The following is a 24,671-nucleotide window of genomic DNA, read 5'->3' as shown; positions in this document are numbered from 1 at the left end:
TGGTTCTGAGGGGGATATTTCTCACAGCGATGTTGAAGTTGTCACCAAAAGAATCATTAATAGTTTCAAAGATAACGGTATACTTTAAAGAAATGCTTATTTATGAAGGGAAGAATTGCACTGTTAGGGCATATGACCAAGGTTAATTTTGACCACTGAAGATTCCAAGAGACGGAAAAATGTGAAAAAGCCCATTTAAAAAAAAAAAAGCCCACAATTTTTTAATGCTCCGTGAATTTCAAGACCTGATAGAAGTATTTAGTTGTACAGAAAAGGTCAGAATACTCAGCTGGTGTGGTAATAGAACTAATGACTTCAGTGCAGGACTTGAAAGTGGGTTCCTGTCCTGAGGGAGCCACAAAGGCTTATCTGCTGCAATGCTTCTTGCTCCCCGCTTCTTGCTCCCCGCTTCTTGCTCCCCGCTTCTTGCTCCCCGCTTCTTGCTCCCCGCTTTCTCTGGAGCGGTGAAATAAAATTGGTTTAATTCTCTATGGTTAGGGCGACTGACTCTGCAGCTCCACAGAATGTGAACTAGCATTATCAGGCAACCTCATTTTTCTTAATGCGCTTTCTAAATTGGCAGCATAACAAACTTTTCTTTGTCTTCCACTAATTCTTATCTCCCTTGTGTCTGAGAATGTAGGTTATTATTTGGAACTCTGATAAAGGGAATTTAGAGACAAGCATGTGAAAAGGTTTATAGACACAAAGGTTGGCAAGCATCTGATTTGCTTTATTCAGTCAAACGTTTTTCCAAAAGTTAGTCTCATCCTCCTACCACTTATTTTCTAACTGCTGCTTGACGTTTTTGCCTATTGAATGAGCACTAAAAAAAAGATGTGTATTCACACTGTGTACTTAAAAGTAGCTTGAGAAATAAACATGCTTTTGTCCCAGGTCAGGTCAGTATACAAAGTAATTTATAGCAAGAAAAGTTACTTTAGAGTAGTAAAAAGTCTTCATAGGTCCAGTAGAACCACCTCCCAACTTACTTGAAGTGAAGGAAGGAGCCTTAGGTCAAGTTCCAAGTTAGATTTATGTCAGTAATGTTGTAAATAATTAACACCACTTTGGTTGTAGTGATATTTCTAGCTCCAAGCATGTGAAAGGTTTTGTCAAAATCAAAAAATCTTAAAACTGTCTTTTAAAATAATACTATTTAAAAAGTTATATTTTGGGTGATTTAAAGTGCTTTTCAGCCTTTATTGTGTATGGAGTGTGATCTTCAGCCTCCTTCCTCCAACTGAAAGAATATAAGTCTTATGAAAGGGGAGACAACAGACGCTGCCCAGAGAAACGTCTTTGGCATCAGAAAGGCATTGCTGTCAGAGATCCCAAAGGAATGATCTTGAGACTGTTCTGGTTTAATATTTTTATAAATAGTATCAAAACCAAAGCTAAGAAAAGAAAGATGAGATTTGCTGATAGCCTAAAATTAGGAAGTGCCAACTATGCAGAGAACTGCATCATTGTATAGGAAAAGTGGTTGATGCTTGTTTCTGTAGTATTAAAAGTAGAATGAAAGTTTATAAATCACTGGGCCAAATCAGGTACTGAAGGAAAGAATTTGTCTCATTCTAATGGTCTATAGTTAGGCATCTAATCAGAGATAATTGTCTAGGCTCCTTTTGCAGCCAATCTAAAGGTATTCCAGAAGATAAATAATCCCTCTTATACTGTGCACCTCAGAGGATCCAAAGAGGAGATCCCAGAGCTTTCTGTCTCTCTCCATTGAGTACACCACTGAGAAAGTCTGGCTTTGTCTTCTGCTCAGTTACGGGGCAACAGTGAACCAAAACCTGATACGGTCATGGAAAAATTGAAGAAAACCCCAAACTACTTGTGATGAAGAGCTTTTAGTTAATACTACTACTGAGGCTCTGATAAAACCACTGTTCATGGCATCTACAAAGAAGACGAATATAGACATGAACAAGCCTAGGACAGGACTCTTGTTTAGCACAGCCAAATCAAGACTGGGAGAAGATATGATTACCCTTTAAAAACCAAAATCTGTTTATAGGTAGGGAAAAGAAATACTTGAGTTAAAGAAAGGTGCTGGCGTAGGAGCAAAGGATTTTAAGTTGTTTATGGTGCATCTAGGCTAGACTCTAGACTCTAGGCTAGACTCTAGAGACTCTACCCGTTCAGGGTAGGTGAATTCCTAGACAGACCTCCAAGAGTGAGCAGCAAGTACTGGAAACTTCACTAACTGTATGATGGCTTTGTGGTGGCATTAAACCAAGTTTGTAAGAATTTGAGCAATTTGTATGTTGATTGGCTTCCTGTGGTTTCATTCATGTTGCATTTGATAGTGGTTCTCAAATTCACTGGGCAGCGTGCATCAAACGCATCCACACCGTAGAGCTTAGGTTGTGCCGTTTGCATTCACATTGATGTCTCAGACCCGTAGCACCTAACCTGTACTCACGTTCTCCGTATACTAGCATGAATGCTAGTGATGTACAGAGATTTGTGAGAGATGTGTGTTTGTGCATGCAGTTATACAGATGTAACACAACATGGAATAGCCTGACAAGGAAAGTATTAGCAGCCACAGAACATTAGATTAGACAAATGCCAGAAAATATTATTCAGAAAATCAATTAGTGTGGATCCAGTTACCACCTCTGTAACCTGCAGTTTTAGTTCTGCGCTACGCTCCCGGTGACTGAACTTTTGCACTAATGGGGAGCCCAGTCAATTCCAGTAGGGTTCTTGGCCTTCCCAGGGAGTGGACTTGGCGCCTCTGAGTCAATTAAACAGCAGTGTAGCCTCCTGAATTTTTGCTGTGCAGGTGCAGGTTGCTCTCTCTCTCTCACCCTTTTGGATCTTTTTCCTTTTAAATAAGCTGAGAGTCACTCATAGATTCAACATTTTGGAAAGTGTATAATGGCAATGCATGATTTCAGTTCTTGTCTGTTTTTAGCCAATTCACTTCTGCTAGTTTTGTAATAGAAAAAATAGGACATTTTAAAATGCTCTTTTCATATCGGAGCTATTCTCTTAACCTTTGCTATGATCTAAAGGGTAGTTTGATTTGGCTGTCTTAGTGATTCTAGTTCTCTTGGGCCAAGCAGCAGCATCATGCCGCTTTCATATTTGGGAAGCACGCGGCTTATGTTGGCATAACCCATCACTACCAATGGAGGAGGCAGAGCCACCTCGTGAGCCCATGTTCCTTCCCCCACCACAGAAACAAATACTGAGTTAGCGCAGATATTTGTATAGCCACACAGTGAATCAGATCAGGGAATGGAACTGGTTTAAAATTAATGTTCTGGGATGTTTTTGGGCCCAATTTTAATTTGGACCAGTTGTCTGGTTTGGTTCATCCTGTGGCAGTGTGAATACTTGTGCTAGCTGAGAGGAAGAAGGAAATGGTGGCCTGGAGATGGCAGAGTAAGGCCACAAGTGATGGTTTATGCCAGGACTAATGATATCCTTGTTATGAGCGAAGCCTTTTTTTGACTAAATTGCAACAAACCTCCACACAGCCTCCAAACCCACCACTACCCAGTGAGAAGCAGGCGGCATTAGCTCCAGTCCTCCTTCCCATGAAAAACTTGTTTCGGTTCCTGTTTTCCAGTGTCTCTTACGTCTGCACCCATCTTTGCAGCAGGTTAACTGGGCCAGGGCAACCAGTTATATTCTTTTCTTCAGTGAAATCTAATGTTTTTCATGTATCAACATGACTCCAGAAGCCAAGAGGTTTTAAAGTCAGGTGTGCTAGGAGATGCCCAATAATACTGCTGAAAGGATTTCTTTCCGTCTTTCTGTTACCAGCCTAAGAGTTGCTACATGGCTGGTACAGTCCCCTGAATGTCCTTTTCTGATTCCTTCTCCCTCATATTTCTTGTATGTTTTTGGACTTTCTGAATTCCAGACATGTGCCATGAAATAGTCCCTAAAAATCAAGTATCAGAAAGCAATCCTCCTTCCTTCAAGCTAAAGTTTGGGGTGTTTTTATTATTATTTCAGCTTTCTTGATTTAAGACAAGAGGGATGAAGGTAAGAATTGAGTCATACATTTGAAGAGAAGATCAGAAATTCTGAGGAACAGGAAGTGAGAGAGGAGATGAGGAGAGAACTAAGGAGTGAAGGAAGAGAGAAAAGATATTGTAGCTGCTAAGAACATACTAAAAGCATGATGATAAATAAAGCAATTTTTAGTCCCTAAGATGTACAGCTGCAAGGCTCTGCTGTGCCTTTTGAAACGCTTCTTGATGGCCTTGCTTGTGTCTCTTCTAGGCAGCTCAACAGAGCAAGCTGCCCTTGAAAAGATCTTCGAAAGATGTACAAATCTTTATTATCTGTAATACAAGGAGAGAGAACCTTGTTACAAATTTCTGTAGTAATTACATTACAAGTTTCTGTAGTAATTATATTATTTGTTCCTTGTGTCTGAGATATACATGTACTTTCTCCTTTGGGAGTTGAAGCAAAAGAACAGTCTCTGTCTTTGCTAGTCTCCCAATGAGTAAGTATTCTGTCCCACATCACTTTGTGTGATAAGATTGCATATCAGATACCAAGAGGTATCCGAATACAAAACCAGATCCCAGTAACACATTACGGCAAATGTTTCACATTTTAGCGAATGGTTTTTGGCTAAATGTAACATGGTTTATGAATTTGAGATGACTGTTTTGTGACATTAAGTTTACAGTTCAGAGATAGGTGGTTCCTATAGCATTTTTCATTGATGCTTAACGTGTTTAAACCAGATTGCTAGTGAAGGAACAAATTTAAGATTTGTGTTGTGTGTTAAAGTATGTTTCATTTTGGTTTAATACTCGTCACTTTATTTAGGTAGACAGTTTTACTTGAAGAGAGTTTTATGTTTGTAACATCTTGGCCACAAACATGCATTGTGCCATACAGCATACTAAGGAGGACAACAGAAGTTCTGTAGGATTTTAATCAGTATATCTAAGCGTATGAATAAGCATTTGAACTTATATAGTATGACTTACTTTATGGTAGAATTAATTGTACATTTTAATCACTAGTTGATGAAAAACAGACAGAACAAATTGCCAATTCGGCATTGAACATATGGGAAATAGATTTGTTACGTTTGTGTTATACATAGTCAGTGTTGCTTCTTTCTGTCTATACCTGATGTTGAATTATAGGGTTTTTCCAGGATTTGGAAGGACATACTAAATTCACTGAAAGATGCCAAAGGCTTTAATTGACTTGATGAGTTGGTATTTCTTTGTCTGCTAGATTTAAACAAACATTTGGGTATGGTATATTCTGCATGTGCTTTTTATAACTAATTTCTTGCACTTGTTGGATGAGTAGGAAGATATGCACAAGATGTTGAAACTTCTTCCAGATATTTGTTGTTGATCAGTCAGGAAGACTCCCCGCCAGTGTGGGCAGGAACAGTTATGCACAAAGAGCATCATGTACTTCCTGCTGCCTGGTGGCTTAGGTGAGAGAAGTGGCACTACGGTTAAGAGAAAATGGTGCTTTATGTAGCTGAATTCAAATAAGGAAAAGGTCATCTAACAGATTGAAAACATCCAAATTACAGTGTCCTCCAGCCTTGTAACAGCAATCAGACCTAAACTTAGAGGCTGACACATTCGTATGGCTTGTCTGTCTTCTCTTAAGATGCTTTCACTGAACTGCAACGCCTGTCTCTGGACCCACGTAGTCCTTGTGGTAAGTGGAGCCCTGTTGTTCATCCTTGTCTCTTTGGACAGCTATTGGATGGAGGCCACTTTGCTTTGATCCCAGTGAGCTGTCTATGTATACACTTCTACAGTCGAGCGCTGCTGTGAGGTTATGCACATGGAAGTTTTCAAAGTAGCTCTAAAAGCTCAGGTTTTATTGCTTCATGATATCATCAAATCTTAGAGTAGATGCTAGCATAGTAATTTTCCTTATACTATTTTCACATCCTTCTCAGTTTCTAGTGTTATGAAATCCTGATGCAAATTTCTTTAGCTTTACTATATAAAGTGAATGGAAACTGAGTTTAATACTGTTTTTACAGTATATATACTGTAATATAATATAATACTGTAATGTAATAAAATATATATATAATATACAGTATTAAATAATTTTACAGTTTGTTAGCTGTAAAATGGGACGTTGGGCTATATTGTCCTAGGTGAATTAAGAAATCATGATGTGGTTTTATAAATACCAGATGGAACCTAACAAACTTTTTTGAAGGTTAAAATGACTTTGCATGAATTTTTTCAGTTTCACACTTCCTATGTAGCTGTAGTATTAGAGACAGAAAGAGGGGTGTATCACAACACTTCAGACCTTTTTTTTCCTCTGCCTGTTTCTTCAGCTTCTATTTCAAAAATAGGCAGGGAGAGCTTTGCCTTTAATCTGGAGTTAAGTACTGTTATTACAGTAATTTAAAGCAGTCCTTCAAAATTTGTCCAAAAAGAAATAAAAAAAGTCTAACAAAGAAGGAAGCCAATGCTCAAAATGTCAAGAGTGACTACTGTTTTTATGAATCTCACTTTTGTGGTGTCTAATGTGGGGTAGATGTTCATACAACCTTAAGCCTGATTTGCAGCGTTAGGTGTGTAATGTATTTTGAAACTATCCCATATGTTATTTGCCCTGCTAGTTGTACGAAGGTTTACAAAGGTAAATTTGCATGTTTCATTGGTTTATTCTTTTTTGACATTACTCACTTCACAGTTAATCTGTTTCTGTCAACAAAACTGGCAAATATGCATCAAGCTTAAACTGAAATTTTGGCTATGAGCACATAATAACGATCGCTCTGTTTATTCTGAAAGAGCTCTCATACAGTGGCAGAGTGCTTCAGCCCCATTTTGTAAACGGAGATTTGAAACAGAGACGTGACTAAACTGCAATGCGGGTGCAAAGCTTTAGGGTCCTGAGTTTACACACCCACCCACTTGCCAAAATCAGGAACCTCACCAGAGTGCACTCTGGCTTATTTCCTGCTAAAAATACCTGGATTATCTTCAGTGGGGACATGAGGTGCCAGTAGGAAAGAAAAAGAGAAAAAGTGCAATGCGTGCCCCCATTCTAACAGAGGATCAGGATGTGGCTGGGTTTTGTACATGCCCTTGAGCTAGACATAGCCAGAGAGTTTGAGGTTCTTCAAGGTCATACAAAATAGTCTCAGATATAGAAGAAGAATTTTAATTCAGGTCACTCAGCTCAACTCAATATGATGCTTTTGTAGTTGTGTTTGGTTTTGTTAGCTGATGGAAAGGAAAAATTTTACCTAAAATCAATATGTTCCTGAATAAAAGTTTGCAAGCTTCATTTCTACACTTGTCTCTCTCTTTGGATTTCAGGGGCAAACAGTGGTCTTGCTTTTCTGCTTAGTGCAGTGTCAGTTTGGTCTGTCAATGATTGTTGAAAGTAAAAACGAGGGATTGAGTAAATGTTCCATGCATTACTGTTAGGTGTATGATATCTTTCAGACCCTATCAAGATAAATTTGCCTGTTAGTAGATTTCTAATGAATGCATTCCTTTTTAGTATTGTTCATGGCTAGTCTGAATAAACAGTAAACATATGCTGTGCATAATTAAATTCTTCCATCCAATTTTGTATTGTATAATGTTCACTCAATGCGGATATTCATAAATATTCATGTGATAAGTCTTTTCGTACTTCAGTTACCAAGTAGCATCCTTCTTTCTAGAAAACTTCTAGTCTATTATAGAAAAACAATATGATTTTCTGCTCATTATCTAGTGGCAAGAAAGTAGAATTGTATCTTCAGCAAACTCCTTCAACTGTGTTGGCGCAGAAGCTTATGCAATATGAAGGAGATTAGGGTTTTGAGTTCTTTGCTTCATACTTCTGTCTAAACCACCAAAATCCAGCAAAACCAATATACAATATCAGCCAAGAAAATAAAATTCTGTGACATCAGTAAAAAGAAAAAAAAGAAAATTGAAGCTGGGACTTCCTGGCCTGTTTTCAATGTAGATTGCTAGATGACCTCATCTCCATCCTAGAGGTAGTCCACAGCCAACTGACATGTATGTGACTAGTGATGCTCTTGTACATTCATGTGAGTCTATAAGTGGCAAGGTATATATGGGAGCAGTCAATACAGCAGTTGTGACACTTGCCAATCTGATACTCAAGCACTAACACAAGATGCTTTTGTGAGAGTTAAAATGTCTGTCATCTACTGAAAACTCAAATCATGTTATCTTGTGCTGGAGCTATTATTTCTGCAGCCATCGCAGTTCTCCCTGCACAAATAAGAACAAGCCATATGTCCTCATAGTGCTTCCTGTTTGATATCTCTGAAAGTAACACTACTCTGTCATCATGGGACTAGTGGATGGATTGAGGGAGTAGATTTTTAGGCAACTGCAGGAAGGAAACCTCTTCTGCGTCAGCACAACACATCATGTCTTTTTACAGAAATATCAATAAGAAAAATAACAACCTCTCTTGTTCATTGAGAAAACAAAAGCCATATGGAAGCTTGTCCAGTCTTTAAGATCAGGAAACAGCAATCACTGAGAGAGTCATGTACCATCTAATCACTTGGAGGAAAGTGTTGTTCCTTGTTCTGCTCATTGGTGTCTCTTGGAAAGATCTGCTCTTGCTCCTGATTTTCTTTAATGAGAGCACAAATGATACTGTGTAATTCACCTTTTTTGTAGCATTGTCTCTTGGGCCTCTTTTGTGGGAGTCTCGTTTTCCCTCTCTCTGCATGCTGTGTTCTGCTAATCTTATTTGTTCTATTTATGGTGTCTGTGCCTCTGATGCTTTCTTACTACTCTCGGGATTTTTGTTCTGTTTTTTCTGATGAACTTATTGAGGAACGATAGGTAATACTGATTGCATTTGCAAGGAAGATACTGTTAGCTTGTATGTTTCTACTTTTACAGTAGTAGCTATATTTGCTCAAGTAGCAGACTCATTCTAGGTTTGCTCATGAGTTGTTGATTCACAAAAAAAAATAGGAGGTCCATTTTGAAAATAGGGCCTGATATGCTGTGTAATACAGTAATACAAAATGTCTCTAAGTAATCTTATCATCCAGCCTGTGTTTCGTGGTAGATTTCTTGGACTTGTGTATTCTTTCATGCAAACAATTAGCACAAGTTATTTTGTTTCTTTAGAAATTGATAATTCATCCAGCATCAGCCACTGGCATCCTTCTCACTTGGATTCTGTGCAGGCTGCTTTGCCTAAGTCTGAGTCCTTAAGTCTGTTACTGTGCTTGGAATGGTCCATCTATACACATGATGAAAAGACCTTTGGTTTTCATTGGATATTAATTGGGAGTTCTCCATTTATCTTTTAAAAATTGGAACCTGGGCTGTGTAATATCTAATTTCAAGTGGTTTCTGCTGGGAGAGTTTGTCTTGAATCCTGGTTTTGAGGCTTTTCTTGGGTTTTTTTAAGCCCTTTTCCAGTTGAAGTAAACTTTATTTTGCTATTAAGTTCACTGGGAGAAAGAGCAGCCATGGTCTTGTATTTATTTATTTTGTGTTACAGCAAATATGATTGTAGTTTTAAAAAGTGTATTTTACAATACAGAGTATTACTGGTTGATACTAATGCATCATATGCCCCGTCCACCTGTTTTTGTTGTTTATTCTGTCTTAAACAGAGACGTTTGGTGATTTATTTTTTTTTCCATCGACTTCCTCAGCAGTTAAAATTTCTTAGAGGGGAGCTGATAAATTATATACAATCATGAATTTCTAAATGCAATCAATTTTTCACGTCGTAGGTTCATCAGACAGTTGTATGTTTATAAATATAACAATGAATGTTCCAATTTAATGTAACTTATATTTTGGCTTTCACCCTTTTATTACAGTCATTGGGAAAAGTGAATATTGTCTGACTCGCTGGAAGTTTGAGTTAATGTTTCTGAATCCTCTTCTCATTTGTTTTTCTGAAGCGGTTAAGTTCCATTTTTTGAAGCATTCCATGTGAGTGGTACTGTAGCAGAATTTGCTCTTCAGATATCTATCCCTATGCTTTACGCGCTTTGTTTTATTTTTGTACTGGTACTCTTGTGTACATTTTTCCAACTCGATGGCTTTTGCCTTTTGCAGTTGGAAGGTGTGCTCTGCAATGTCTCTCTTGCTCTGCTGCCCCGTAGGTGGAGAGCAATGTCCTGGCACTGACAGTTGGTTGTCCTTCTGTATTTAATCCCTAATCACAATTAATTGCCAATATATTGTAATTTTGTGGTGTTTTTTTTTTTTTGTGGTGGTAAAGAACAAAATTCTGAATGTACTAAGCATACCTGATAGCTAAGTATTAAGTCATAGCCTGTGTGATCATCTTGGACGTTTATTACGGAGCAGGTACGTTTAATGGGAGCTGCGCATCCTTGTGTGTGAAAGCGCTACCTGCATAATGGGATGGGAAAGCTGTGATAAATCTACTACTGTAAGTAGTAACAGGCACTCGTATGCTGCTTGTTATTACGCAGAGCAGGAGATACACCCGCTGCGTGTTCCAAGCTGGGGAACTGCCGCCTCTTCTGCATTAATAAAGACGTCAGAGTCCAGGTGGGATTTTGTTGTGACGACAGGGTTCTACCCTCAACGTGTCTGCGATTTAAAGCTGAAGTGGCTTACGCAGGTAGGCGTGTGTGGCTACCGAAAGCCGAGCTCCTGCTGGCTGCCCCCTCACCCCAGGGAAGAGCCGGCAGCAGTGTGCCCGGGCAGGGGTGGGAGGTTGGTCAAGTAGCAGGTGGGTGCCTGGGGCCTTCGTGCAGCTTCTGGTTTTGCTGCTGCAGGGTCCTGAGGAGACACGAGGCTTGACTAGGTAGGCTGCATCAGCATATCATTCTGGCATTGACAGTTATTGCAACCAAACCGCTTTTTTACCTGTTTATTGTTTGGCTTGTGGAAAGGGTTTTGGTGACCCTGTAGACACCTTAGTTTTTGCCTCTGGGATCTTTAGCCAGGAACCGACATGACTGCAGTGGAAAGGGCTCCTAGGCTTGACATGGCTTACGCCAGGGCAGCACCTTGAAAGAAACTCGGGAACATATACTATTGTTGCAAGCCAAGAGCATTAGCGAAACCATCGGAAGGAGGTGCTGAGAAGAGAGAGATAAAGCAGGCTGCTGCTGTGCTATAGTGATCTGAGGCTGGGGAGACAGCAGTGGTCCAGGCACAGAGGAGTCAGAGGCTGTAGGTGATTATAGAGCCCAGCACTAATGGTAGCCTTTCCAGTCTGACCTCCTTTTAATAAAACCATGAATGCCAAAATGTTCTTTTTCTTTCTTTTTTTTTCTTTATGGTTTTCCAGATACGTATAGACTGTGGTGAGCTTTAGACAGAAAAGAGGGACAGAGAAGCTATGAACAAAGCAGGTAGTGACAGGACCAGCCAACATAGTTCATGGCAGAGACTAGACATGCAATTAAAGCAAAATGCATCTCTCTTTTAGAGCAGATTGACTGGGGTGGTATTGCCATTTAACCTCCGAGAGTCTTCTCAGGCTATAGCGGTGTCAGCTCTCCCTGGGCTTATTTATTTGAGTCATAAATAAGTCATCAGAGTCATTCACTTTCCATATGAGGTTATGGGAGAAAGGCATGTCTGGGTGCTCCCTGGTAGTCAGAAAGGAAAGGCTGCCAAGGACAAGGAGCCTGAGCTTTGTGCGGCAGGCAGAGAAAGCCCTTCGGTCTCTGGATCATACTAAGATTCATTAGCTTTTTAAGAAAAGCTGAAAAATGTGATTATGTAGGGGGGTGGGAGGGGTGCAGCTGTAAGTCTGCATGCTTGCAGTATAGTGAGCTGCTCAAAATTACAGCCTGTAAATGGATGTACATATTTAACCTCTTAGAAGGGCTGTAGCTCCCTGCTGTAGTACAATAAGAATAGTAATACTTACCATCTAGACTGTGCTTTCTATTTTCAGAGCTGTACCAGCATTAGGTATTTTAATGTAAAGCGTGTGTGTAATCTGTGAACAGGATTTTAAGCGTTTCTATTCCGGGGGGTACACACAGTGTTATTTTTCATACTCCCCAGAATAAAAAGAGGTTCAGACCCTTCTGCTCCTACAGTGGGTTCATGGCGTCTTTCAGCCTTCTCCCAGGAGAGAGTCTCGTGCAGGAGCTGATTTCTTCTCAGATCTGACCAGTGTAGCCCTCAGTAATTATAGCAGTGTTGAAATTCCGAGCTAAATACAGAAGTGCAGCATGTGCCTATTCCCCATGTGATTCGGAAACCAGGAAATTGAAAGAGCCTGACTGAGAGGCGAGGGGAGCACAAAGCAATAGACACATCTAATATTTATCTCCAACCTGCTACGCCTGGGACGCAGGAGCTGTCATCTGCTGGGGCTGATTATGCATGCAGCCAAAGCACAGCCTGATTGGATGTAGTAGGACCGAAGGCGTGGGGGAGAGGGAGCAGGGAGAGAGTTCGGCTCGCCGCACCGAAATGTAAACAGTGGAAAGCGAGAGGGAGGATAACGCCTTTATGCTCTGAAAAGCAAGGAGCCGGCGGTGGGCTCCCATGGCTCCGGCACCGTACCTCTTGCAGGTCTAGCTGTGCCCAGCTCGATGAACAGAAGCAGAGACTTCGGAGGATCTCCTGCCTGTGGATATAAACAGGGGGCAATCGGGATGCGCTAGCTTTCTCCAGCGGCATCGCAGCTCCTTCGTGCTCCGTGCCGCAGCTGGGACAGGGCAATGGACATGAACATGAAGAAGTTCACAGTACGTCGGTTCTTCTCGGTCTACCTCCGCAAGAAGTCTCGGTCAAAGAGCTCGAGCCTAAGTAGATTCGAGGTAAAATTCACCTTAACTTTGTTAAATATAGCAAATATTGTTAGGTGCTGATAACGGGGATATAAGAGAATGCCTGCGCTTACTGATGTGATAAATAGTTAAGGGTGATCTTCCCCCGGAGATGGTGATGTTCACACCTGATGTTCTTTGTTTCAGTGTAATTCAGTGCTTTTTCTTTCTAGTATTCAATACATTGCATAATATAGTTAGTGTGTTGCTAAGGATCCTTTTATCAGCCCGGCAGGGGAGGAGGAAGCTAGTTCAGGACATCATGAAGTTGTAGGAAATAATTACGGATCCACCTAAATTAGCACAAATGGCACCACATTTTGCAATAGCTTTGTATTTTAGTCTTCCTCCCCTGTGCCTGTACACCTATTATTCTTTCTCAGTGCCAGATTTCCAAATAATCAATTTTCTGGTACCTTTTTTATGTATAGTATGTTAGGTAGGGATTTTCTTGCTTCTTTGTCTGTAGATTCTTATGCTTGCACATATTTTTGCATTTGTCTTCTCTCCCATGCATCCTGGTATTTATTATTTTTTTTTCAAAGGAGAAGTTGCTTTTTAGGAGCAGAGGGACAATGTCAAATTAAACCTACAACAATTTATCAGTGTGGGGAGATGAAGGCAGTTCAAGTCAGAGGTATTAGTGGATAGGAATGTGTGAATGGGTTAGAACCAGGATTTCTGCTTCTCTTCCTCAAACCATTGTTCTTCAGCCCTATATTTGGAGCTGTGAGTAGTCAGCAGGATGTGAGATCAATTAATAGATGTCAGTTGTATTTATGTTGTTCACTTTATCATTGCAGATGATCTGCAACCTCTGCATTAAAATAGAGGTAGATGGGGCCTGATTCCTCTCTGCCTCGCATTTGTTTTGTGCTGGCGTACTTCAATTGACCTCCGAGGAGTTACTCTGATTTGCACTGGTATTCCCAGGAGGAGGATTAGTCTCCTGCTGTGTGAATGCATTTTAAACTGTTATTCCCTTAGTGTCCTATTTAAAGTACCAGGTAATTGTTTGAACGTAAAGTTCTTCATGTGTCATTGCTTAAACAGGACATGCAGAAAAGCACAGGTTTTGGCCGGTGTGTTTTGTTGTGGTTATTTTTTTCTTTCTTTAAAATCAGCTTTCTGAAAAAGGATTGCAGAGGGTACCTAATTTTATTTCACTTATCAAATAGTCATGCTATGCTTTTAAAACAAACTAATAAATGAAAGTTGTTAAAGCTCTCTCCTTGCACCAACCCTCTCCCTCTAGGACTGAGGGGAGAAGAGGGCAACCCTTTCTTTCCCCATTGTGAACCCAGAATTGCAAAGGCTAAGCTGAAATAGATGTTCTCTGTAACACACTGTAAATTCACTAAGCTTGTGCTCCACCAAAGCCAACAGAAAGTAGACCTGGAGTTACATGAAGGAGTTCTGAGGCAGACAAGTGTCCTCCCAGGCTGCCCATGTCAGGGCATGATGTTAGGAGGGGAGATGATTTTGAGACAGCAGATCCTTGCCAGACTTCATAACTATTCATTTGATAGTGCCATAGTTTGAGGGAAACAGATTCCACCACACTACTTACTTAACTTACTGGATAATTGAATGTGAATGACCAGTACAACTCAGCATTTATAATAGGTCAGACCCTTACTTTTTTTTTTTTAGTGAAGCAAGTTGCCTTTACAATACTTTGATCATCAGTATTACATTAGATTTACTGAACTTTTTCAATATCTGTGAAATAGTTTTCCCTTATGTGAGTTGTCTTGTAATGTTTTTTTTTTTTGAATTTAAATAATTTGTTTCAAGAAGTAGCCTGATATGTATCCTACTGCACATGTAAGTTCAGAGCATTCCATCCACTTCCCTCCTCTCTCCCTTGACTTGGCAGTAACCACCAACTTTATTCAAAGTGACTCAGTATTATAATGCAACAGGGAATAGGGGTTATTCCAACCAGGAAGAAAAAATGATTCATGAAATCTGTTCTGCTATTTAAGTGTGAAAATCATCAGAGACATTACTGCTTAGAGGGGGAAAAACCAAACATGAACATCAAGCCCCCTCTGTGATTTTCATCCCTGAGTACTTCTGTGTATAAATTTGTAATTGCAGGCTAATGAGCACTTGTCAGCCAAACAAAGTGTAAGGAAGCTGGTTGGTAGTTGGATTTTTTTTTTTAGGAGTCAGAATATTCTTCATCCTAATAGTATCATATTACATCATGGAATGAGTTAAAAGTAAAATAAAAGGAAGAAATTTGGAGAAAACACATGTGGCATTGCTTTGGCGAGTGCGTGTTAGCTAATGTACCTGGCAGAAGTTAGGTGTTGCTAGATGTTGTTTGAAATTCAGAAGAGGACTGTTGTTCCTAAGTTGGGTGAGATGTTTGTTGTGGTGGTTTTTTGGCCAGGTGGGAAAGAGAGTTGAAAGGTTTTAGATAGATACTCTTGGATTCAAGCATTTGATATCTTTAAAATAGAGTAGATTCAAAATAATACAATGTTAGTTATTAATATCATGATTAATTACTTTTTCTACTGTGGTATTCTGCTATGCTTTAAATTCACTTGCAGTGAGCTTCATAACTTACAGAGCGGGGATATAGATGCAGAGAATGACTTAGCAAATCACAGCTTGTAACTTGACCTTTCCTTAATCATTTCACATGCCAATATTATTGCTATATCTGGGACAAGATGATCATTCCTTTATGTGGATAGCTGGGTTTCACACTTTGTCCTGCTAAAGGAGGCAGAGCACACTCTGGTAAATGAGATATTACAGGGGTTTTGCTTCATCTTGCCTAAAATGCGTGCCCTTTTTATTATTTTGGAAAAACCTGGCTCAAATTTGAACTTATTTGGCGACACTTTCGGGTTTTCAGTTTATATTATTTTTCAGTGCGGCCTGCGTTGCCCTTCATTTATAAGGTATCTCGTGATGTAATTTTATTAAAAGTGCAGAGCCAAGTTTTGCCCTTCTGCATGCACACAGTCAGCTGAAAATCCAGCAAAGTCAATGGGAACTGCATGTGTGCATCCGAGAAGTGCTTTGTTTATAGTTCTTGCTGAGTGTTGATGAACGCAAATGTGAAGCCATCAGGAGAAAATACGCACCGTGTGGATCTGCTAAAGACTTTGAGCCCCAGTGGAATGCACCTTATGGCAGTGAGCAATATCCCTTCATTTATAAATCAAAAGTTGAACATGCCATTCGAATAAGCTAGGAAAGACCTAAGCATGCAAAGAATTTGATTGTATTTATGCCAGTGATGCAGAAGCCTTTCTTGTGGGTTTTTTTTGTTTGTTTGTTTTTAGAAAATGACCAATTAAAACATTGCTCTTGATTCTTTTGGGAGATGTTTCTGTCTTTTGCATTCCTGATGTATTTTTAATTTGTTATTCTTTAATTCTTTTAATTCTTCTTTTGTCTTACTGGTAATGGTGAATCCCAGTTCTGTTTGGTCTATTATGGGGCTTAGAGCCTAGCAGAGTTCTTGCAAATTAATTCAGAATTAATTTGGAGCCTGGTGTGTCTCGGCATAGTCAGTTGTGAGAGGCAGGACCTCCTGTGGGCAATTCAAGTGTGGGCCCTCCTTGGGTTCCGCCTCTGGTGTGTAGGACATGGAAGCAAGTCTATACAGTCTGGTGAGGAATAGCACAGAAGGACTGGCACTGGCTTTATAATACTTTGTTATGAGAGATTTTCGGTTTTAATCTTAGACTCTGATTCTGATTTCCTACAGGCTTAAGTTACAGCAGCCTTAGGAAAGCGGCCAGCAAATGCTGAGCTAGACTGCTCCTTTTGCACAGTGGGCTGGAGCAATGCTTTGCTTGCAAACGCTTGTGAACTCTTCTGCGCTTATATAAAAAAACAATTCTGTTCTTTATCAGTAGTACATCCTTTATTCTGTCTTTTTATTTTTTAAGTAATCATTTGGTAGAGGAAGATATTCTCTCTGTCGAAGGTTAGAGAGAAAGAGGCAAGTTAAAGAACGGAGATGGGGATTAACAGCCCAAGATCAGCTCTGCAAGGTGCAAGTCCTTGAGGCAGCTTTAGGGGTTTTTTTCCGTCGGTAATGATCATCTTTGTGATGTGTGTCCTTGTTACAGCAGAACTCACCGACACTATTGTATTCTGACTTCCCCCAGCTGCAGGCAGGACTTTTTTGAGGAAATGCTGCAATTCTTGTAGCCTTGCATGGCTTGCTGGCAGGAAGGGAGGCAGGGCAGGGGATGGAGAGCAGGAGGAGCATGTAGTTCATCAGATAGGTCACTTGAGGAGCCAGGAAATCAAATTTTCAGCCTCATTTTGATAACTTGCTGTGTCATTACGGATGGTTCAGACCTCTGTGCCCAGCAGTCCCCATTTGTAAAATGAAAATTATGATGATTATTCAAATTCTTTGATACAATTCTACCTATTTAAATTGGTTTTGGTGGTAAGAGAGCTTAGTCACATGCAAACTCCCCAAAACTTCTCACTTTATACCAAATAAACAGTTTCTTGTGCCTCTGGCCTGCTATGTGCTCCCTCCTACAAGCCTCAGATTAACTGATGAGCTACAGGAAGGGGAAAATTAAGCAGGTAGATGTAGGGATAACTTGTCCACAGAAAAAGAATATAAAAATAGGGCTGGGAGGGATCTAAAAACTTGATCTGGACTCCCCCCCTCTCCCCCCACCCTCCCACCTTAGGTAGTATCAGCTATATCTAAACTCTTCCACCAAAGATGTTTTTCTAACCTCTTATTAAAGGCCTCCAATGGTAAATGCCCATAACCTCTCCAGATGCTGTTTTTCCAACATTATCCTTAGCGTCTGAGAGTTTTTCTAATGTCTAACACAAGTTTTTCTTATGACAATTTAAGTCTATGTCATCTTGTCCTGACCATTGTAACTGTGAAAGAGATTGATTCCTTTTCTTTGCAGCAGTGTTTTTATGTGATTGAAAGCTTTTCAGGTCCCCTTTCCTCAGTCTTTGCTGTAGGGTGGGAAAAATGGCTTTCGTCCTTTCTGAAAGTTGAGGGACTTTCAGGAGCAAGACTCTGTGCCAGTCACAACAACTTTGTTAGGGAGAAGCTCTTCTTTTCTTTTGGATGCTAATAGTCCCTTGTGAAAATCACTTTTATTTCAACAGACCTTACCCTGTCGAAGACCAATCCAAATTGGCATTTTATGCTCTATTTTCAACATCTAAATGTCTGCATGATGCCTCGATCTGATGGTGTTTGGCTTTCAGTCTGGAGCTGACGGATGCTATCCTTGGGTTCTGATATCAGATCAATTCTGACACACATCACACAATTAAACAACACAGACTCTGGTCACGCAGCCAGGGTACATGCATGTTTGGTCATCAAGCAGGGGCCTGCCATCCTCATATAACAGAAGAGGTCTCCATTTGGTTGCAGGACAAGTCCTGTCCGATCAGCTGATGGGACATTCATGTGTCTGATGTCATGCCTACCTTACGTGTCTGATGATGATGCAGTCGTATGGTGAACATATGTTTGGTCATGATCACAAACAAATGATGAAATTAAAGAAAGAGGCCAATGCCTCTCCACTGTGACTATGGGCCAAGTAATGCCCTAGTTCCTTGAGCCTGGAGCATTTGTGTACGGGTGTTCAGGAGGACAAGAGCTGAACCTGGTGGACTGGTTGGGACCTGTGGGCAGCTAAGCCTCCACCTAGCACTAATGTGGAGCACCTTGGTTTCATGCAAGTGGAAAATATATAATTTTATTATAGATTTTAGCTCATAATGTTATGGCCTGTCTGACCCTGTGGCACAAGAAGTCTGTTGTCAGAGGGCTGAGCTCTCCTGCACCGATTTTTATTATCAGTAGCATTTGTTTTATCCATTTTTCTACTGCTCTCAGGAGAGGTCTCCTTTTGTGTGTGCTTTTTGCATTTGTGTCCACACAGGTAACTGGAAATATTTCTGAAGTAAGACAGAAATCAGAACAAAAAACTCCTTATGTTTATTTACCAGTTACTCAAGTAGAAATACTTTTCATCTAAATATTTGCTAGTCAGTTCCTTTTGTTCACTTAACAAGATGTCCAGGCACAGTTCTGCAATGATTATTCTGTAAAAGTATTTGCTGTTAAGAAAGACTCAAAGTGCTGCAGAGAAGCAGCAGTTAGTTCTGCACCTGGGACACACTCACTCTGTGTGTGTGTGTGTGTAATGCCATCAGCTCTTATAGGGCACAGTTTTGCTTCCTGGAGAGCAAAGTCTCAGGAAATGGAAAAGAATAAGTGGACCGCTGAATCTGCCTTGAAAATAGCTTGTTGACTGAGGACGTGTAAGGAAGCAAGCAATACATCTATTCAAGATCCTCACAGCTCAGCTACCATTTGCACACAGGGAAGCGGCTTTCAGGCAAATAGTTTAGGATGCAGGAATACTCGCTGAACTGGCCTTCAGTGAGTGCGTGCATGATGATGAGGTGGCCACAGCATGGCTTTGGAAGACTTTGAAGGGAGCAGCCACCCTTTAGCTGTGAAATCTCTCTCACTACTTTGAAACATGCTGCCAGTATCAGTATTTCGGCAGAGCTGCTTCTACTGTGGGATGTGGGAGAGCCTAGTGATCTCTTCTAGCTGAGCACTGGGAGTTCAAGGATGCTGGAAGTGCAAACTGTTGAGCGCGCACAAGACAAAACTGCCATGTTTCCAGTGAGGAAAACCTTTTTCTCATATTGCCTATTATTAGGCATTGTGTAGCAGTGTGTGGGCAAGAAGGGGAGATAGAGGCTGCTAGTGTGCTTTCAGATGATAAGTAATGATAGTAATCAGCTAAATGCCAGATATCTCATGAAACCTAAATAAATGAGCTCATACAAACTCTGGGTGTAATTAAAGGATGTCATGCCTCTTTCCTGCAGGGCCAGTTTGGACCTATGCATGACTGGCAGGAGACAGTAAATGGTTCACTGCAAGAATCGCTGTGAATAAACTGAAGGTTTTACAAGGTGGGGGGAACTGAGCGTGTCTTTTTATCTATAAAATTCACCTTTACCTTTTGTTAAACAGAGGCCACCCAGTCCTGCTTGTTTTCAGAAGGACCACACTACATACAAGTTTCTGGTACCCTCTTGTGATGCCCAACAGGACAATGTCAGCTCAGTGCTGCAACATAGGGCTTCTTTAGGGATATCTGAGTGCTGGGTGGTGTCAGTTCCTGCTATATATTATGAGTGAAGAGTAGTGGTGAGCTGAGAGTGATGGTAAGCAGGAAAAGAGTTTTTCTCATTTCATGTAAACATGTAGAATATGTTTTATGTATATATGTTCAGGGTCTGGGATTTTATGTTGTGCATTTTTCTGAAGTTCTATAGAGCTCAACAAGGAGAAAACTGGTATGATTAGACATTTTTTAAAGTTTGTGTGGAAATTTAGTTTCAAAACTACAGAATTTAATACAGTTTGCTGTTTTTGCTACAAATAATGAAATAATATTTAAGCATAATAAAAAAATTACATTTATGTTCCAGAGGAATATTAGAGACTGGCATTGAAAACTACAAAGAAAACTTAACTCCATGCTGAATTCGTGAGTCTTTTCTGTCATTATTTACAAGACCGAGCTTCAGACATCTCCATATACAAACTAACACAAAGATATATTCCAGACTCGAAGCTTTACCATGTCCCTAGGAGAGCAGGAATCCAGTAATTCCTTCAGCTAGCAGTGTGGCACAGGCTGCTGTATGCCATAAAGAGCAAATGAAGTAGGTGGTGGTGAGAACTGTTGAAAAATGCTCAAAAATGTTTGAAAAAGTTCAAACCTATTGGTTTGAAAGATCTACTTATTTGTAGAATGTGCCTTGGGATTTAGCCTTTTTTGGGGTGGTAATGCTCTGGAGAAATAGAGTGTGTTCTTGGCGTTTGTCAAGCCTGACTGTCCCAGAAGTCAGTACTTTGGCCCCATGTTCAGACTGAGGACTAACTGTGCTATGTAATTTATATGTAAAGTGGCCAGCACTGATAAATGGTACGAAAGAAAATCTCTATAATATATGCTTGTACAAGCAATTTTCCTGACAAATAAATAAATGGTTTGAGTGGATATTTGGTTTTTCGGTCGTGGGGAAGAATTTTTTTTTCTGGTGAAAATTTCTGTTGTTTTGCTAGTGAGTAACAAAGAAAATCCTGCAACAGTTCAACTTTTTCTCCACTTCCACATTGAGGACAACTAGTGGGCAGGTCCTGAGACTCTGGCAGATATCTTTGCCTTTAACATCTACGTCAGCACATCTCCACACCAGTCTTTCCTGTATGAGACAATCTTTGTCTGTGACTAGAAAATGCCTGGGACAGCAATTAAATGTTGTAATTGCATCCATTTTAAAGTAATCTGTCTAAATATCTGAAGCCTTGTTGAATTTGCTGTTAGTCTGCACAGTGCCTACTTTATTCCTGTATAATTATGCATTGCAATTATTACTAAACTACAATCTGAAAGCAAGGCTTTATATGAGATTATTTCCATGACACAGTTCAAGACCATTTCATATGACTGAATTTGAATTTTTGATTACTAAATATGTGCAGATGTTAAATAGTACATACTTCAAAAGTTTTATAACAACATTTCATTATGTTGAAAGACTTAAAGCTTTTTCCTGGCAAGTAAAATCACTAATTTTTCTTCCAAAATGAACTTCTTAACATTTCATTGAATCAGTACTATCAATATAGCCAAGCCAATTCATTTTCAAAATGTGAATGGTTTTCATGTAATGGCAATACAAAGGAATTTTAAAGTATTGGCATTTTACAGCAGATTTCAAACGCATTGCAGCGCCTTAATTTGAAAGAATAACATGCCTCTTGAGAGAAGATGATATATCTATCCTTGTTTTCCAGATTCTCATACCCTTGGGAGTTACGTTCTCCTTCATACTTGGCAACCAGTGAAACAAGCACAAAAAGAGGAAAGGAAAGTGTGGTAGTTAATCTTACCTGTTATTTCTGCTTCCTGTTAACTACTCCTCAACTTCTCCTTCCAAAGGTGGACCCTGTGTTTAGGCTCACTTGAGAAATGTGTGGAAGTGTGTTATGTGAATCCACACAGAAAAAGCACTGTGTGGTGTAAAGGCAGGAAAGCCCTTACTAAGTAGGCATCAGCTAATCCCTCTCAGTCTCTCCAACATTGCAAAATTGTCTGGGTTTATGATGCCTGCCAGTCTGAGGTAATGAAACTGCTTCGTTTTCATTGTTGAAGTCTCCTTTGTCCATGGAGAAGTTTTTGCAATTGTAAAGCAGAAAACACTAAAGCAGAAGTTGGGTCAAACTAAGCTGAGGGGGAGTGAGAAGAGACTTCGCTTTCTCCTTTAAAAACTTTATATGTCTGTTATCTTTAGTTCAGTGGCTGTCTCACAGGCCTTTATGTCACAAGGATGAGCACTTTTAGGGCGTCAGCTCAGGTCTGAAAAAGATGACAGTTGCATGTACCACGTTAACTGCAAACTGATACGAGAAACAAAATCACCGGTATTACCAGAGCTGGAGAGAAACCAGTTTCCCATGATCTGTAACCAAGAATTCTTTTTCCCTGTGATTTCAATTTTTTTGCATTTGCAGAATAGAAGAATCCTTACTAAAAGCATACTTCAAATGCACCTGCTTTTTTTTCCCCCCATATTTTTGTGAAAGAATTAGTCACATCATAACATATCAAACAGCAATGCTGGTAAGGGTGGTGGGCAGCAGAACACCTGCAGAGTGAGTGTAGATAATGTTTACTCACCTATTTCCCTCTGTTCCAACAGTACGAATATGGCAGCGTCCAGGTATTCTCTTTTCCCTTCCTATGGCTGTGAATGCCATCAGTGCTATAGCATCCTTTCTTGCAGAGCAGAGAAATTCAATCTGTATTTCCTTTTCTCTGAAAGTCTGTGTGCTGAAAAAAAAAAAGTCTAATGGCATCTTTTGCCTGTTGGTATGAAATGAATTTCTAAAAAGCCTTCTCAACAACAGGGATTTTGGAATCTAGCAAACAAATTTCTTGTTTGTCCCAGACAGGAAAAAACATACGGGACATTAGAAGAAATATCATTTAATTGTTCTGAGGGCTATCAACTTCCAAAGCATAAGCTACCTATAGCGATTGTCTGCCAAAATATGCTCATTTATTGGAATTGTCTTTCAGAAAATATTCTCTCCAGTATCTCTCAGGATAAAGTCTACATGCCAACTTACTTTTAAAAATTGGTATTGCTCTATGAAAGAGTGTAAGTTACCTATAATCATATTGTTTGCTTAGGAAAAGATAGTTACGTGAATGGTACCAAGTAGCTGTTCTTCCCCTGCTTATTTTAAAGGTGTTTTCTCCTTCTGGAACAAGCTTATAAAAGAAGCCATAAAATTCATTTGAGTAATATTTATATTGAAAGAAATGCTGTAACAGGCAGATATTTGAGATATTCTTTTATTCATTAGTTTAAGGTTTTTTTCTTCGCCTCTTCTTTTGTGTTCATCTGTTCTTCTCCATTGTTTTCCACATGTACAACTATGTCAATTATAACCCATCCCCGGGAAAGTAGGGACTTACAAAACATTTAACATACTGTACATGCTACAGCCAAGAGAAAGTTTTCCATTTTCCCCTGGCTTTTTTTATCCTTTTACTGGTGTGACATTCATGGGACTGAGACAGAAAAAAAGAATAGAGCTCTCTCTGTGGAGTGCCACTATGGTCTGCAAGCACTCATTTATCTTTCTGGTGATCAGGGAGCTCTCATTGCCTGGGATTTTGTATCATCTCTTCAGGGAGGCACATCAACTCCCCATTTTCCAGTTACTGAGGAGAAGAAATTGTTGTTCTGCCCTCCTGGGATATGATTCTTTACTCTTGTCTTCAAGTTTTTCTTCCCCCTCATAAATAAAGGTTGAGGATTTGAACGTGCTGTGCACTGGCATGTAGAGTCCCACAGCTGGAAACTGTGCCCTTGAGACTAGGCTCTTGGCTCCTGGTGTCTACTGAAATTCTGGCTTTCCTTTCTCAGATATTTCCCTTGTAAGGTAACAGTTCTGCTTTTTCCTTCTCCCTCGCCCTATCATTCGTCTGATTCAGCTTTTTTTATTTATACTTTAGACTGAGACAATGGGTGTCACGTGGTTTTGCTTTTCTTGTACTGCTTCTGTGTTGGTACTTTCCACCCTCAGTTTACTGGAGTAACTCGGGAGTCATTAGTAAAAACAAAACTTTGAGAAAGTGCTGATTCAGAGGAGACGCTCATCTCTGAGGCTGAGCAGTGGTCAGGTAGCTCCAAAGCAAATCCTAAATCCCGTACTTACTACGTATCTCAGAAATGTCCCCGTCTCATATGCTGTAGTCCTTACCTATTTCTCTTCAAATGTGTCTGCATTCTGACTTTCTATGGTTTAAATGCCTTGTGATAGTTTCTCCTTCAGAGAGAGCAGCAGCAAAACCTCCTAGAGAGTTCTCTTGCATCACAGGCTCCCAAATGTATTGTTAAGGGTTTCATAGCTACGTCTCAACTCTGCTTCTAACTGAGCACAAACATCTGTCTGGGATTTCAGCTCTGTATAGTACCATTTTCACAGCACTATTCTATGTTTCTAAAGCACGGCTACTATAGCATCTACAATATCTTGGAAAGCAGTAAAATAAAGATATCTGTGTTACCATTTTGCTTTGCATGACATCTTTTGTTCCTGTTTTGCCTGTGTGTTTTCACCCTCTGGGTTTTCTTTTGAAGAAAAGAAACAAAAAACTTCAAAGTGAAAATCAGCTGCCAACTTTGGTCCATTGTCATTTCAGGTACGTGAAGTCATGCAAAGCCTCATGGGTTTGCATGGTTTCTACTTGTTCATCATCCGTTTCAACTTTCTGAAAAGGGTAAACTTGTGTAGTTGTTCATCTTGAGATTTTCA

The 24,671-nt window shown here is 39.9% G+C and overlaps 1 protein-coding gene across 3 annotated transcripts in view; it reads left to right on the top strand.

Annotated features, from left to right (window-relative positions):
• The window catches only part of RPS6KA2 (ribosomal protein S6 kinase A2), a 316,652-nt gene that overhangs the window by 122,484 nt on the left and 169,497 nt on the right, over positions 1–24,671 (top strand). The window contains exon 1 of one of the 3 annotated variants that reach the window (XM_086626955.1): positions 12,662–12,760. The exons of the other annotated variants lie outside the window; for them this stretch is intronic. Coding sequence (XP_086483081.1) covers positions 12,662–12,760 — 99 coding nt within the window. Of the gene's footprint in view, positions 1–12,661; positions 12,761–24,671 lie in introns of those variants that run through there. 3 annotated transcript variants of the gene reach the window in all.

This window comes from Tauraco erythrolophus, chromosome 2 (genome assembly GCF_009769465.1).
Source record: "Tauraco erythrolophus isolate bTauEry1 chromosome 2, bTauEry1.pri, whole genome shotgun sequence".
Lineage (NCBI taxonomy): Eukaryota > Metazoa > Chordata > Aves > Musophagiformes > Musophagidae > Tauraco > Tauraco erythrolophus.
This window is presented reverse-complemented; position numbering and strand designations above follow the sequence as displayed.